The 17797-nt window shown below is 39.5% G+C and overlaps 1 protein-coding gene across 1 annotated transcript in view; it reads right to left on the minus strand.

Moving 5' to 3' along the window:
* The window catches only part of LOC126336317 (uncharacterized), a 176573-nt gene that overhangs the window by 80770 nt on the left and 78006 nt on the right, over positions 1-17797 (minus strand). Inside the window, exons 6-9 of the mRNA XM_049999878.1 lie at positions 14919-14976; positions 9395-9481; positions 9266-9309; positions 340-671 (exon numbers count right to left, since the gene is read on the minus strand). Coding sequence (XP_049855835.1) covers positions 340-671; positions 9266-9309; positions 9395-9481; positions 14919-14976 — 521 coding nt within the window. The remainder of the gene's footprint in view (positions 1-339; positions 672-9265; positions 9310-9394; positions 9482-14918; positions 14977-17797) is intronic.

Below are 17797 nucleotides of genomic sequence, written 5' to 3' on the forward strand. Positions count from 1 at the left end.
AGTAAACAAAAGCTCTGGAAAATACATCACAAAATTGAATGATTATAAACAGTTTATCAACACACATTCATGAAACCAATGCTCAGACTAACTTCCATCAAATTCCAGTTTACTCAAACAAGAGATTAATGTAATAAAACTTATTGTTCTTTCCTGTAAGAGTAACTCGCTTCTTCACCAAGTATACCCAAAACAATGCATATGCAAGTTTGGAACCCATAAAATGACTGATAGCTCATTTGCACAACAACTTTTTATTTAGCACCTGGTGACACTTCCCTGAAAAACTACAATATAATGGTTATTATTACACCACAGCAAAAGAGAAATTCTTATTACCCGAGTGCACCAGTGCGATGATTTCACAACTGGAGGTTTGTGTAGTTTGATCCATTGTCATCACTTTTGTCATCTTAAGATTGGCCTTTGTGTGTGTGCAATTCTCACTGCAATTGATCTGCACAGTTTGATCCCCCATTGACAATTCTGTGACCACAGGATCAGTCTGTGTGTATTTTGCACTGGCAGAGATTTGTAAAGTCCGATCTATAGTCGACACCTTTGTGGAAACAGAGTCAGCATCTACTTGTGTGCTTCTTTCAGTGACAGCAATTCGTGCAGTTTGCTCCATAACTGACAACCTGGTGACTATAGGATCACTCTGGGTGAAACTGCAACAAGGTGATTAAGCAATCAAAGAAGAAATAAAAGAGTTTGCAAAACATAAATGGAATGACAAACCATCACACAGTGCAATAATAGTAATAGAAATATTTAAAAGCATAACGTCACTGCAAAAATCTAAAAAGAAATGTCAAAATATTTTATATAAGTATGTTAAGAGAACTATAAAACAGCTACACACAAAAAGATTTTGTTCCAGCAAAAATGTCTGTTAGTAATCTCTCTCTGTTTCAGAATGCCTCTAAAATTTTCCAATCTCTGTATAGGCATAGAATGCACTGTAATTTTCTCACAAGCTTCTCTCCTTTAAGGCAACTATCAAGTTGAACCTGCTGTTTGCAAGAAACACAAAGTGAACACTGAGACTCAATATTTCTTTTTCTGAAATTAACATTAAAATTGACAAACTACATCACCTATTCTATCTTCTTAATAAGAAAAAGCCTAACAATGAAATTTTACATTTGTATCAGGTATTTAAAATGTTGTCATGAAGTCATTATCCTTTATCGTTTCTGTTAAATTTGTCACCTAATAATTCTAAAACCATTAAAAAAATTCAAAATATATTTTAGCTCACAGTAATGTTACCAAGGAGCCTCATAACCAATTTTGTAGTACTTTTCCTATGTCTCAGTGTCTTTTACAATGGCTACAGTATTTTTTAACTACACTGACTAGGACACTGCAAATTCACCATGCAAATTAAGCAATTACAGGAAAATGTAATGCCTAACATGCTTCACACTTGTCGTTGTGGTCTTCAGTCCTGAGACTGGTTTGATGCAGCTCTCCATGCTACTCTATCCTATGCAAGCTTCTTCATCTCCCAGTACATACTGCAACCTACATCCTTCTGGATCTGCTTAGTTTATTCAACTCTTGGTCTCCCTCTACGATTTTTACCCTCCACGCTGCCCTCCAATACTAAATTGGTGATCCCTTGATGCCTCAGAACATGTTCTAACAACCGATCCCTTCTTCTGGTCAAGTTGTGCCACAAACTTCTCTTCTCCCCAGTCCTATTCAATACTTCCTCATTAGTTATGTGATCTACCCATCTAATCCTCAGCATTCTTCTGTAGCACCTCATTTCGAAAGCTTCTATTCTCTTCTTGTCCAAACTATTTATCATCCATGTTTCACTTCCATACATGGCTACACTCCATTTCCTGACACTTAAATCTATACTCGATGTTAACAGATTTTCTTCTTCAGAAACGCTTTCCTTGCCATTGCCAGTCTACATTTTATATCCTTTCTACTTCGAACATCATCAGTTATTTTACTGCTTTAATACTATAAGTGCCTCATTTCCTAATCTAATTCCCTCAGCACCACATGACTTAATTCGACTACATTCCATTATCCTAGTTTTGCTTTTGTTGATGTTCATTTTATACCCTCCTTTCAAGACACTGTCCGTTCCGTTCAACTGCTCTTCCAAGTCCTTTGCTGTCTCCGACAGAATTACAATGTCATCGGCGAACCTCAAAGTATTTATTTCTTCTCCATGCATTTTAATTCCTACTCTGAACTTTTCTTTTGTTTCCTTTATTGCTTGCTCAATATACAGATTGAATAACACTGGGGCTATGCTACAACCCTGCCTCACTCCCTTCCAGACCACTGCTTCCCTTTCATACCCCTCGACTCGTATGACTGCCATCTGCTTTCTGTACAAATTGTAAATAGCCTTTCGCTCCCTATATTTTACCCCTGCCACCTTTAGAATTTGAAAGAGAGTATTCCAGTCAACATTGTCAAAAGCTTACTCTAAGTCAACAAATGTTAGAAACATAGGTTTGCCTTTTCTGAATTTTTCTTCTAAGAAAAGTCGTAAGGTCAGTATTGCCTAATGTGTTCCTGTATTTCTACGGAATCCAAACTGATCTTCCCCGAGGTCAGCTTCTACTAGTTTTTTCCATTCATCTGTGAAGAATTCGTGTTCGTATTTTGCAGCTGTGGCTTATGAAACTGATAGTTCGGTAATTTTCACATCTGTGAACACCTGCTTTCTTTGGGATTGGAATTGTTATAATCTTCTTGAAGTCTGAGGGTATTTCGCCTGTCTCATACATCTTGCTCACCAGATGGTAGAGTTTTGTCAGGACTGGCTCTCCCCAGGCCGTCAGTAGTTCCAATGGAATGTTATCTACTCCGGGGGCCTTGTTTCGAATCAGGTCTTTCACTGCTCTGTCAAACTTTTCAAGCAGGATCATATCTCCCATTTCATCTTCATCTACATCCTCTTCCATTTCCATAATATTGTCCTTAAAAACATCGCCCGTGTATAGACCCTCTATATACGCCTTCTACCTTTCTGCTTTCCATTCTTTGCTCACCTTTCTGCTTTCGCTTCTTTGCTTAGAACTGGGTTTCCATCTGAGCTCTCGATATTCATACAAGTGGCTCTCTTTTCTCCAAAGGTATGTTTAATTTTTCCGTAGGCAGTATCTATCTTACCCCTAGTGAGATAAGCCTCTACATCCTTACATTTCTCCTCTAGCCATCCCTGCTTAGCCATTTTGCGCTTCCTGTCGATCTCATTTTTGAGACGTTTGTATTCCTTTTTGCCTGCTTCATTTACTGCATTTTTATATTTTCTCATTTCATCAATTAAATTCAATATTTCTTCTGTTACCCAAGGATTTTTACTAGCCCTCGTCTTTTTACCGACTTGATCCTCTGCTGCCTTCACTACTTCATCCCTCAAAGCTACCCATTCTTCTTCTACTGTATTTCTTTCCTCCATTCCTGTCAATTGTTCCCTTATGCTCTCCCTGAAACTCTGTACAACCTCTGGTGTAGTCAGTTTATCCAGGTCCCATCTCCCTAAATTCCCCCCCTTTTTCCAGTTTCTTCAGTTTTAATCTACAGTTCATAACCAATAGATTGTGGTCAGAGTCCACATCTTCCCCTGGAAATGTCTTACAATTTAAAACCTGGTTCCTAAATCTTTGTCTTACCATTATATAATCTATCTGATACCTTTTAGCATCTCCAGGGCTCTTCCATGTATACAACCTTCTTTCATTATTCTTAAACCAAGTGTTAGCTATGATTAAGTTGTGCTCTGTGCAAAATTCTACCAGGCGGCTTCCTCTTTCATTTCTTAGCCCCAATCCATATCCACCTACTATGTTTCCTTCTCTCCCTTTTCCTACTGACAAATTCCAGTCACCCATGACTATTAAATTTTCATCTCCCTTCATTATCTGAATATTTTCTTTTATTTCATCACACATTTCATCAATTTCTTCATCATCTGCAGAGCTAGTTGGCATATAAACTTGTACTACTGTAGTAGGCATGGGCTTTGTGTCTATCTTGGCCACAATAATGCGTTCACTATGCTGTTTGTAGTAGTTTACCCGCACTCCTATTTTATTCATTATTAAACCTACTCCTGCATTACCCCTCTTTGATTTTGTGTTTATAACCCTGTAGTCACCTGACCAGAAGTCTTGTTCCTCCTGCCACCGAACTTCACTTATTCCCACTATATCTAACTTTAACCTATCCATTTCCCTTTTTAAATTTTCTAACCTACCTGTCCGATTAAGGGATCTGACATTTCACGCTCCGATTCGTAGAACGCCAGTTTCCTTTCTCCTGATAATGTCATCCTCTTCACACTTACAATGTGCAATTATTTTTAAAAAGATTAGTAACAAGTCATGGTATTCAAAAGCTGTTTAGAAAGAACAACTTCAGCTTCTATTGACAGATAGGAATTTGGTCTATGCACAACTTATCACAGAAGGCAGACAAATGCTCATACACCTTGAAGAAACAGAATTTTGAGACATTATGGTGGTCAGTCACCAAAGACCACAAATTATTGGACTAACAACATAACAGGACTGATAGATAGGTAATGAGGAACAGTGTTACCGAACAGTTTGCATGGTAGTACTAAAGAGCATTTTGACAGTACAAAGTATGAAGAGTTATGCAATTATTGTTTATTTTGGTTAAAAAGTAGTGAGAGAAATTCTTAATTAAGAGTTGCTATTTTTGTTAAGGAAATATTTGTTGACAACACTTTTAGAGCAGGCATACTTGATGATAAAACTAAGGTACCGATCAACAAAGTACATATCAGCTCTCATGGATTTGCAATTAAGAGTTGGAAGCTGGGCAAAACTGTGCTAGGGACCACCATAGAATGAAGACTGTAGTCCAAAATGATTTTGACCTAATAGGTACGGACTGTTTCACTATACTTAAGGGAATAGCTGAAATTCGCATCAAAGTTTGTTATAAGGCCAGATTTTAATTTAGTTAAAATGGCTATGGACTCAAAAAGTGTAATTGGTTTCTTAATGTAGAAGAATGTTCAGTTATTACATCAGTGTAACTCAATAAAAAGTAAAGCAAATAGAACTTAAAAATCATTATCTCAAGGTGAAGCAGACCACATCATGAAAGAAGTCTCAGCATAAACAAGCCAATTATAGTTCGATAAAAACATGGGAGAATTGCCGTAAGTCAGTAACATCTTGCCACGATATTTCAGCACGAAGTCTTTTGACCATCTTCAGGTGAGTACAGCTGTAGGAGTACTGGCGAATACGCGCTGAGCTCTGCTATTTCAAGCCAAAGGGGGCTGCAATGCGCATGCACTGCACATGTACTGTTTGCGTGCGCATTCACAACTCCGCGCGCTGCGCCTGGCGCCCTCCGCGATGAAAACTTGGCATTTCGATATCAGATCGATCTTCATCTTTATACCGATAACTACGTTGACTACGAACTTTCTCTACAACAGGAATCCAAGTGGAATTTAACTATCTCGATTGATAAGAGCCTTGCTGTCTGATAATTTTATTTATATGGATTCATTTATAATTGAACACCAGAAATTTGATGTTTGAGCCACAATTTTTGTATCATTGTAATTCATAGAGTGGCCAGTAAAAATACAATGTTCAGCGATTGCGAACATTGTGGGTTGTAGAAGGCGAGTATGCCGACGGTGTTCCACAATACGTTCCTGCACCATTCTTGTTGTCTGCCCTATATATGACCTGCCGCAATCACACGGAATCTTGTAGACACTTTATTTACGTAGGCTCATGTCATCCTTAACTGATCCCACCAGTGATGATATTTCAGAGGAGGGCGAAAGATCACTAACTTGATGTTTCCTCAATATTCTACCTATCTGTGACGAGATGTTCCCAATAAAAGGTAGATAAGCCGTTGACCTGAAGACCTCTTCTTCTTCTTCCTTGTTGCGATGTTTGTAGGACTGCATAGCTCTGTTCACTTGCTTAGTTGAAAAGCCATTCATCAGGAATACTTTTCGCAGGCGTTTCAGTTCCGCTTGAAGACAGTCGATGTCAGAAATAGTATGGGCATGGTGGATTAAAGTTTTAAGGACACCCATTGTTTGTGCAGGATGGTGGCAACTGGTGGCTTGCCGATACAAATCTGTATGGGTCGGTTTCCTATACACTGAATGACCAAGTGTGCCATCATTCTTGTGCCGTACCAGAACATCTAAAAATGGCAAACAACCATCTTTTTCAGTTTCCATAGTGAGTCTAATATTTTCATGTATGGAATTCATATGATGTAAAAATTCCTGGAGACTGTCAACACCATGAGGCCATACTACAAAGGTGTCATCTACGTAACGCCAAAACACTGTTGATTTAAAAGTGGCAGAGTTGAGAGCTCTCTTTTCAAAATCTTCCATAAAAAGATTTGCCACCAGGGGCGGGACAAAGGACTCCCCATGGCGACACAATCATGGCGAACAATCTGCAATCTGAAGTGCCTAGAACCGCTCGACCACCGTGGCTGGCTTTTGAATCTGAAGACAAGGGTGAGTTGAAAGTACTGTGCTCTCATCCAGAATGATAGGGAATGATAAAAGGCAGTGGAAGGAATTTTGTCTAGAAAGTGGAAGTCATCTATCCAATAAACACCCGTGTTCCATGTCTGAAGGGGAAATACTTCCTATAGTTTTCATGAAAATATTTGAAGATGCTTTTACATCGACATGGAATTATGAAAAGAAAAGAAAATTTGGAAAAGGGTATCAAAGGGCAGTAGCTGGAGAATGGGGAGGTGCTGTTCATTAATATAAAACACTCTCAGCATGAGGTTGACTGCAGACACTTTTTTAGTTGCTTGCTAGCATGCATGGAACCACACAAATTTGATCTCCTTCCAGTGTTGCTGATTTAGGAGGTGCACAATCTGAGATATCTGTGGTATAAATTTAGTGTAATTTACTTTACCATGTAAGACTGTACTTCTCTTAGGTTCCTTAGTACTGTATATTGACACAAAACACTCTTACTTTTTCATTCTGTGGCTGAAACCCTTATCATTCAGGATGTGCTATAAATGCTTAACGTCCAGCTGGAAAAGATATACTTACTGCGGAAGGACCACAATTTATTATTTTGTAGGTGGCTGAACAATGCTGGGACGTTAGCCATATGTTCCAATCAGACTTCAGACTTCAGTAAGATAATATCATTCAGATAATTATCACTGTTGGGTCTGCTTTGAATCAGTTGCTTGAGAAACCTCTGAAATATAGGGGGCACACTAGCCACTCCAAATAGGAAGTAATTATACTATTCTAATCCAAAGACTGTATTAAGAAAGAGCAGTATCAGTTCAGTATCTGTAGAGAGTTGTGAATATTCATCCATAAGATCAAATTTGGGGCGAACAGTACTAGTCCCCAGCTTGATTTTGTCCGCATCTCCTCAACGTGCAATATTGAAAAGAGGTTGATATTCAGTTACATATTTAATTTGGTCTTAAAATCCCCACATATATGAATAGAACCATTTCGAGTTTTTAAATTGTATATGGTTCCCACTGATTATCTGATATGTGAGTGGCAAGTCCTGCAATCTATGTAGTTTATAAAACAATTGAATGATAGTTGGGGTATGATTTCTGCATCTTAACAGTATGATTTTGGCAGCTTAACAGTTTGATTTCTGCAACTTAACAATTCAGTGTCTAGCAACAGTGCTGGGGGACTGATGACCTTAGCTGTTTAGTCCCCCTTAAACATCCCAACAATCACCACCACCTCTAGCAACAGTGATTGGGAGGGGCGACTATGAGATATCACTTTGCATTGGTGCCTAATGGTAAACTACATGTTCCTTATCTGCCAACATAGCAGCAGACAATTTAATAACTCCAGAATGAGATTTTCACTCTGCAGCGGAGTGTGCGCTGATATGAAACTTCCTGGCAGATTAAAACTGTGTGCCCGACCAAGACTCAAACTCGGGACCTTTGCCTTTCGCGGGCAAGTGCTCTACCAACTGAGCTACCGAAGCACAACTCACTGCCGGTACTCACAGCTTTACTTCTGCCAGTCCCCGTCTGCTACCTTCCAAACTTTACATAAGCTCTTCTGCGAACCTTGCAGAACTAGCTCTCCTGAAAGAAGAGCTTCTGTAAAGTTTGGAAGGTAGGAGACGGATACTGGCAGAAGTAAAGCTGTGAGTACCGGATATGAGTCGTGCTTCGGTAGCTCAGTTGGTAGAGCACTTGCCCGCGAAAGGCAAAGGTCCCGAGTTCGAGTCTCGGTCGGGCACACAGTTTTAATCTGCCAGGAAGTTTCATATCAGCGCACACTCCGCTGCAGAGTGAAAATATCATTCTGGAAACATCCCCCAGGCTGTGGCTAAGCCATGTCTCCGCAATATCCTTTCTTTCAGGAGAGCTAGTTCTGCAAGGTTCGCAGAAGAGCTTCTGTAGAGTTTGGAAGGTAGGAGACGGATACTGGCAGAAGTAAAGCTGTGAGTACCGGACGTGAGTCGTGCTTCGGTAGCTCAGTTGGTAGAGCACTTGCCCACGAAAGGCAAAGGTCCCGAGTTTGAGTCTCGGTCGGGCACACAGTTTTAATCTGCCAGGAAGTTTCAATTTAATAACTAATTTACACCATATTGGTGGATTTAAGGATAGGGACTTTTTCCATATTACAAGAAATTGTGGAACCATATGGAAAAGGCTGCGTAGTAAGAACCCTCTTCTTCACCAGTTTATGAGCTCACTAGATGTGTGTTCACCATTTTATCTGCTGACTCCTCATGTGGATGGAATCAGAAGAAAGATGCAGGTTCAGATACCACTAGTGTTTCTGCTTCCAAGTACAAACCAAATTTGACATCATAGGATAATGAAGTTCAGTATTGCCCTTATCCATACACAAAATTGCAACAGTAAGTGGCAAGTGAAGATGAATAATGACAGTTAACCACGAACTCATAATTTACACTGTTGTTTGCTGACACACAAGTACAAAACCAATAAAGGAAATGAGACATGATATCAACACTTTGCTCTGTTAATGAGAATAAATAAGGGACTTAAGCTTGAACTGACAGGATAACTATCATCACCAATGTCCACGGTCATGGCAATGCAGTAGCAAAAACTATTTTCACCTCTAGATTCAATCATAGCCTTAGATAAAATCCATCCTAATCTTACAGTATGATCATTGAAATACGTACCACTATTAATGTAGATTTCAAAATTAAACCATTGAAAAATATGCATCTAAAAATTACAGCAACTGAATACTCACGCTTCCCTTGGATGTACAATGCACTGCTTAGAAATTTTACAAAACTGAAACAAATGAATAAATGTATGTATTAGCTTTATGTTAAATCAACTCATTACATGAATGTACATTATAAGAAGAGTGACATACCGAATGTTCCTTTTCGGAAATTGCTGTAACAAAGGATATCAAGTATGACAATGACTGCTTAGCCTTCACATCAGTAATGTTTTCAACCTGTAAAGCAAAATTCAATTTATATCAAAGACATATCAATCATTTATAAAACAGGACATTCTGATCTGAAATACTAGAAAATATGCAGCCCATGACTTCTATAGTGAACAATGAGTGACCAAAGCTGATATTGCATTACTCAAAAAGAGGAAACTGATGTTATATGTGGAAATCTACACCACTTGACAAAAACTTAAAGCATCCAAAAGGGAAGGAGGTGACAAAGTGAAACTTCATGTGTTGAGCGAGTATATAATGTTACTGTAGTGATTAGAAAATAGAGTCAAATTTACGAAGAACTTGGCAATAAGAACCCACTTATCAATACAATGATGCACTCCCTCTGTCTTGGATGCATGCAGTAATTCAGATGGGAAGAATGTCATAAAGTCATGGTAACCTCTCCTAAGGCAAGTTGGCCCACAATCGTTGTAACTGGTCCTTAATATTATGGATACTGGCACATGGATAGAATTTATGTCCCAAATGTTATTTCTGGAACATATCTGCAGATCTTGTTGACCATGGAAGCACCTCAACATCACATGAACAGCTCATAAAGAAACTTATCTCGGGTGGGCGAGCACTGTTCAGTTGGAAAATGGCACCATGATAATGTTGCATGAGTGGTAACACATGATCATGCAGGATGCCTGGAACCACTTCCCAGGTCACCACCGTACCACCACCATACTCACCAAAGATAGATTACTCATTGCTGAACACAATGAGGTGCCATTCATCAGCAGTTCATTTTTATGATCATGCCACCACTCCAAATACAGCTGTTTGTGCTGTAGTGTTAGCAGCATCCTACCCAATTCCCTAATCTGGCTGCTGCTAGTCTCTGACCAATGGTGTGGGGCAACACAATATGTTGCAGGGAGACCACTACTTGTTCTTGGATGGCAAGATTAACATTGGTGAGACAACTTGGACTGTATGCACACATCTTGCCGGGTGTGTCAATCCAAAGAGAATTGGGATTCATTAACGAATCGTCCAGCCATTATTTGATGTCAGAACATTGGTCTGCTCTGCTTTGACTTATCTATATGCAATGTTTAGGTTGGTAGAAACACAATGAGGTGCCATTCATCAGCAGTTCATTTTTATGATCATGCCACCACTCCAAATACAGCTGTTTGTGCTGTAGTGTTAGCAGCATCCTACCCAATTCCCTAATCTGGCTGCTGCTAGTCTCTGACCAATGGTGTGGGGCAACACAATATGTTGCAGGGAGACCACTACTTGTTCTTGGATGGCAAGATGTGAAGGGCTTATGGTGTGCTTGGTGCATAATGCAATGATACTCAGACGTGTTCGACCAGAGCTGTGATGGTTCAATTCCATCATGCCCGATTTGAGCGGTCGTACAACTGCACCACTTTAGCCACTGTGCGCTGACAGTGAAGTGTCTATGTCATCCGCACCTATCGCGAGAGTGTTCCGTGGCCACTTCAGCACTGCTGCCTTCTTGTGTGGTCTCAATTTGGTGTAGCATCCAGAAAATTAACATTGGTGAGACAACTTGGACTGTATGCGCACATCTTGCCGGGTGTGTCAATCCAAAGAGAATTGGGATTCATTAACGAATCGTCCAGCCATTATATGATGTCAGAACATTGGTCTGCTCTGTTTTGACTTATCTATATGCAATGTTTAGGTTGGTAGAAATATGTACAATGGCTACTGGCATCATTATTTGATCATACAAAGTGAATATCCACACTACGGACTGCACCTATTTCTCATTAGTTGACTTTAAGAGACTCATGTTGTTTTATGTGGCCAATTAGTTGGCCATGCTTGTATGTCAGTTCACTAACATTTACCAGTTTTTATCATTTACTGTTAAGGTGCATTTGGATTACTGCAAGTTTTCCTTGACCTTCTATCACACTCCTTGTTGGAGCAGTTCGAAATGCATTTGTTGCAACTGTCAACTTGATAAACTATAAGGAAGTGTTGTTCTTGTTTTAAGGGCATATGGACATCATGATATTTCTTTTGGTTTTGTTCTTGTCTTGACCTTGTTTAAGAAATTGTTGAAATGGCTGCTTTGTATTGTTTAAATGAGTGTATATTAGGGGGGTTGTTATAATAATGGTCATAATAAAATGGTAGTTTTTGGGGCTCACCTCTTGACTGGGTATTCACTTAAGTGCACATTTGTTCACTCTGATAAATAAAAATTTGTTACCTATGGAATGTGGTTACACGCACCTCGCTAACCCAGCACACCAACACCTTCTACTGTCCCAGGACCCTTGACAACAAGGATGATTGCTCTCATGTTCCCATGCAGACTAACTTTGGGCAGTCACATTCTAAAGCCAACAATAATGGATACTGAACAATGAGAATAGCTGGCCAAATGGAGACTCACAACAGGGTCTCTTTCAGTCATTTAATGACTATATAGGGTGAACAATCTCCACTGTTAATATTTTGTAGGTTATTCAGAGATATTTTCTCAGCATTTCAGTATAAGGGACCCACCGTCTCCAGTATGTCATTAAAAAAGTAATTGTGTAATTATGATTTATCTGGTTTGTTATGGCAATTACATTCATTTATGTGAAAGTATCTATACAAGTGAAAGAGCCTGTAATACACAATCGCCAAAATATACAACACAAAACACGGAGTATGGCAAAACCAACAGATGAAAAATTGTGTTGTGATGTGGTTTCTGCTATTGCGGGAACAGCTCAGCATAGTGACAATGTGTCAATATTCCCCTGCATTCAGTGAACCCATTGACAAGGTGTATAATGGCCAACTCTTCACCAGTAAACCTACCCATAAAACTAAGTATTACTGTTAACATACAACAAACATTACTAGAAAAACAAACCCGAGAGAGGACTGAGTAGTACAGAAGCTTGAGGGCAAAGAGTGAAGTTTGCATTACTGTTGTCAACATCAACTACTATGAGTGAATGAAACAAGTTTCTTTCCAAACAAAAGACTGTTTTGTAGTTATTTTAAGTGCAAAACAGGTACAAAAATAAATGGGAATAAGAAATCAAATGAAATCTTAATTAGTCTGTAATGAGAGACTGAAGACCACAGGCTCCTTGTACCAAAATATTCAGAAGATTCCCCTGAATAGCCCACAAAATTTTGGCTGCATTTGGGTTCATCATATATAGAAGGCCTTTGTCCGATCTCCATTCTGTGTCACTGCTAAATCAGTATTTGGAATGTGTTTCTCTTCTTTTCACCACCTGTATAAATAGCATGTTCAGATTATGCAGTTACAAAAAGAAACATCTCTTGTTAACTCTTACATAACATCTGTTTTCTTTTTTACTTTGAAATTTGAATTTAAAGTTTCACAAGACCACAACTTAACAGGGATATCCCTTAACACTTAAGATACATTCATTTTATGTATACTGATTCTATTTTCAGTAAACATTTCAAATAAAAGTTTTTCTAGTGTTGACCCATCTTCTGTTGTGAAATAACTGTCACAAGAAAGACAAAACTGATGTTTTGGCCACAACTGTAATTGCGTTTCGTTTGAGTTTATTAAGGGAGAACCTGCTGAAGTCTATCAGAGAGGGACCACTTATATTTTGTCATGGCCCCTTTACTGGACATGGCATCATGTCTAGACCACCATAGACATGATTGTTTCCTATGCCTGAGGGAGAAAGGATTTGCTGTTTCATAGTTGCATACTATGCCGTTCGATATAAGCCATAATCGACAGTCATTGAAAAATGGATGTGGATTACTGTGAGCACGTTTTTCCTCATGCAAGACATCATATATACAACAAAGACTTCTCACCCATAAGGCTCACATCTCAAGTTACATGCACAGCCTGTTGGGCTCCAATGGATGGCAGCCAGCATGCCACAAACCTACAGCCATCTTCTCTGTTCATGTTGTTTGAGTTCTTAAATATATTCATGGCTTCCATTGGGAGAGATTGGTAAACATGCATGTTGTGGTACTAATAGATTGCATACTTAACCTGTAGTAACAATGAACTCCTAACTAGATGAAATCATCATTGAATTTGATTTGACACCAGTGTCTCCTAAATCAGTGTTCTGACAAGTTGAAGTTACAATTGGGCTTTATTACAAGTTCACTATAATCAAACAAGAGATTAGTCAACAGAATGCCTCTATATGTTAAACTGACATCCAGTGAAACCAATTAAACAAAATGCTATAGTAAACATATTCAATACATTTATCGATGTTATTGTTATATACTATTTGAGAGTCATAAATATTCCTTGGAGTCATGTATGGTGTAGCAGTCTCTTTGCTACACTTGCAATGACATCAAGTGCAGTACTACTATTCTCATCACCGCACAAAGTCCATAAGGAATACTTCATTCAAATATATATAACAACCACGACAGATCGTGCTTCATAATAAACCTTCATGCATAGTAAAAAAGTTCTAGTTCTCAAAATGAGCCTTCTACTTTACCAAAGTTTACAACTATGTACACTTGTTCATTTCTGTGTCAACCTCCTATAGGATTTTCCTATCAGTCAAATGGTTTCCATTTTAGTAAACCTTGCCAATAAAATAGCAGAAAACCTCGTACCCTCTCACCCTGATCTTGCTTGGCAAGTATGCAAATTTCACTGAATTTTATCTTCTGTCATAGTCTTTCTGGTATTTGACCACCACCAGTATTTATACACAATGTCTGAATGCTGCACATGAATCAACTGAAATGTAATTTATCTGTGGCTTTGATCACTTTCTGAAAATAGTTTGGAGAAGCTGACTGGATGAAAAATTCTTACCTTCTTTTCTGAAATATGTAATCAATTCCCTCAATGCAAACACCATCTCTTTCCAGAATGAATTTTCACTCTGCAGCGAACTGCGAGCTGAAATGGAGTTCGTTAGATTGGAGATGAGATACTGGAAGTACTGAAGGTGTGATGACAGGTCATGATTTGTGCTTCGATAGCTCAGTTGGTAGAGCACTTTCCGATAACATGCAAAAGTCTCAATTTAAATACCAGTCTGAAATGCAGTTTGACAATCTATTTCATTCAAAAGACTAATTTCCTTACTAGATTTTATCTTGCATCTCTCTCTCAGTATTGAATTATGAGCGAACTTTCATTTCTTCATACTTAAGCTTTCCTTTTATTTTCCTTTCTGGTTGTTCTGGAAATATTCATGACTTCCAGATGATATTTGAATAAATACTTCAGTTATTAAAATAAATCAACAATTTTTGGTACACTTTTAAATGATATGAAAGTTTCATATATTCCATTCTCAGATGCCTTCTTAGTAAAACACAGCACTTGACAAAGAATCCAATCAATTGTTTCCTATAGTGTCACTGATAACATGAACTCTAGACACTTCCAAAATACCTAACAAAAATAAGCGACAGGAACAAATTAAAAATGAAATATAGTTTATTAGAACCTTACCTCAGCAATAACGTCAAACTGCGACTTATTTTCATACATATCACCACAATGTTCAGACCTGAAGAATAATTTGGTTCTCTTAGAAAAACACTTTACAACAGTAACCAACATAACAACATCTGACTTGATATTTAATACATTACACATAAGGAAATATGATACAATTTCCACAGTAAAAATTACTGTAATTAAGGCACTAAAATGTACTGCTTAAAACAGATCAAGCTGGAACTTCCAATCCGCACTTATTGTACCCCCGTCAATGATTTTTTTTGTTGTAATTTTTCACTTTTCATTTAAGTATCTGTGAAGTACTTGTGTAGTGTCTACCCAAATTTATCAAAACTTAAATCATGCTTTGCCTTGTTTAAATTCATTATCAAGTCTTTTCTTCTGCAATAAGCTGAACTCATTAGTGTAAAATGATAACTTTACTACAGCATGAAATAGGGAGCTATGCCTGAGCTTATCAGTCAAGTTGAGCTTGCTGATTCCACTCATTAAAAAGACGGGAATTCTGACCTTGGAGTACCATATTTCCACTTTAATGAAACTAATTAACTTAAGAAACAATTTTATATTTGATGCCATGTCACAGGAAACCATGATCACTAGTGTTATAATGAATAAACAAATTTTCTACTGCTACAAGCTCTTGTAATTGATTTCTTGTAAGCAGACCATTGTTGTAGTTTGTGCTCATTAGGAGTGTCACTGAACTCTGGTGGTACCATCTTTGATTACCAACCAAAAGGTCATGGATTCAATCCCAGTTACTTATTAGATATTTTTATAAAAAATTATTGGCAATGGTCTTTTTTTTTGTTTTGGTTTTAGGGCGCAAAACTGCTATGGTCATTAGTACCCGGTCTGTGACTTAGGAAACGGTAAAAAACGAAAAAGGAAACCAGCAGCAATGGGAACGAAACTCAAAAAATTGGAGAAACTAAAAGCAGAACGAAAGCTTAAAAATCCACTACAGAAAGGGGTTGGTTGTCCCCAAAAAGAGCTTCAAATGACTGATATCATCTTACTGGTATTAATAAAATTGAGAACGTGATCGGCCAAGCGCGTGTCATCTGCTAAAATGGACGATATATCAGGCGACAGCTGTAGACAGGCATGTAACAGAGTAAAATAGGGGCACTCAATTCAAAGGTGTCGTACCGTCCACAGCTGAGAGCAGTGGGGCAGAGTGGGGGAGGATTGCCACTTGAAAGATGTCGATGGCTAAAGAGACAGTGCCCTATCCGGAGTCTGGTTAAAATTACCTCCTCCCGACATCGCGTTCGGGAGGAAGAGGTCCAAGCACAAGGAAGAGCTTTCATGTCCCGCAATTTATTATGGGGAAGTGTCGACCAATGTGCATGCCAGAAAAGAACAACACGACGACATAAAACACTCCATAGATCGGCGAAGGGAATCGATCGAATAGCTGGCCGAAGAAGAGAGACTGCAGCCTTGGCCACTATATCGGCCGCCTCATTTCCACAGATACCAATGTGTCGTGGGATCCAGAGGAACGCCACCGAGACGCTCCCCAAGTGGAGCAAGTGCAGGCAGTCCTGAATCCAGTGGATCAGAGGGTGAACAGGGTACAGAGCTTGGAGATTGAGGAGAGAGATGAGAGAATCTAAACAGATAACATACTGTATCAGCTGATGGCTGCGGATGTATTGGACAGCCTGGAGAACAGCGTAAAGCTCCGCAGTATAAACCGAACACTGGTCAGGAAGCCGAAATCGACTTGGGGTGTCACGAACAATATAGGCGCTCCCTACACCTAACGATGTTTTCGAGCCATCAGTGTAAATAAATGTGGCTTCCTTCATTTGTGCACATACAGCAGCAAATGCCCGACGATAAACAAGTGAAGGGGCACCATCCTTAGGAAATTGACAAAGGTCACAGAGCAGGCAGATCCAGGGACGGAGCCAAGGCGGTGCTGTACCCCAAGTTGACAAGGTGGTTTTAGGAAAGTGGAAGGAAAGAGAATGGAGCAGTTGATGGAAGCGGACTCCCGGTGGTAGTAGGGAGGAAGGGCGGCCTGCATACCCTACATCCAAGGAGGCGTCGAAAAAAATGGCATGGGTCGGATTAGCAGGCATGGAAGACAGATGGCTAGCAAAATGACTAAGTAGGACTGCCCAACGATTGGACAGCGGAGGTTCAGCAGTCTCAGCATAAAGGTTTTCCACAGGGCTGGTGTAAAAATCTCAAGACACTAAACGTAATTCACAGTGGTGGATAGAGTCGAGATGCCGAAGAATAGACGGCCGAGCAGAGGAGTAAACTATGCGTGCATAGTCCAATTTCGAGCGCACTAAGGCGCGATAGAGGCAGAGAAGGACCACTCAGTCCGCTCCCCAGGAGGTACCATTCCGGACACGGAGGGTGTTGAGGGATCGCAGACAGCGAGCCAAAAGATAGGAAACATGGGAGGACCAGCACAGTTTTCTGTCAAACAGAAGACCCAAGAATTTAGCGACGTCCAAAAACGGAAGGTTGACAGGTCCTAGATGTAAGGAGGGTGGAAGAAACTCCATACGACGCCAAAAATTAACACAAACGTTCTCACTGGGAGAAAAGCGGAAGCCTCCAAGAGTGGAGGCGATTGAGACAGTCTTGAAGACGTCGTTCAAGAAGGCTGGTCCGTTGAGAGCTGTAGTAGATCGCAAAATCGAGGAGACAGTCCATAATTGGATTTATGGCAATGGCAAACAGTACAACATGCAGCACGGAGCCCTGGGGTACCCCGTTTCTTGGGAGAAAGTACGAGAGAGAGTGGTGCTCATCCGCACTCTAAATGTGCACTCTGCCATAAATTCGCAAAGAAAAAGGGGCAGCCGACCTCAAAAGCCCCAAGAGAACAGTGTGCA

Source organism: Schistocerca gregaria, chromosome 2 (assembly GCF_023897955.1).
Source record: "Schistocerca gregaria isolate iqSchGreg1 chromosome 2, iqSchGreg1.2, whole genome shotgun sequence".
Classification (NCBI taxonomy): domain Eukaryota; kingdom Metazoa; phylum Arthropoda; class Insecta; order Orthoptera; family Acrididae; genus Schistocerca; species Schistocerca gregaria.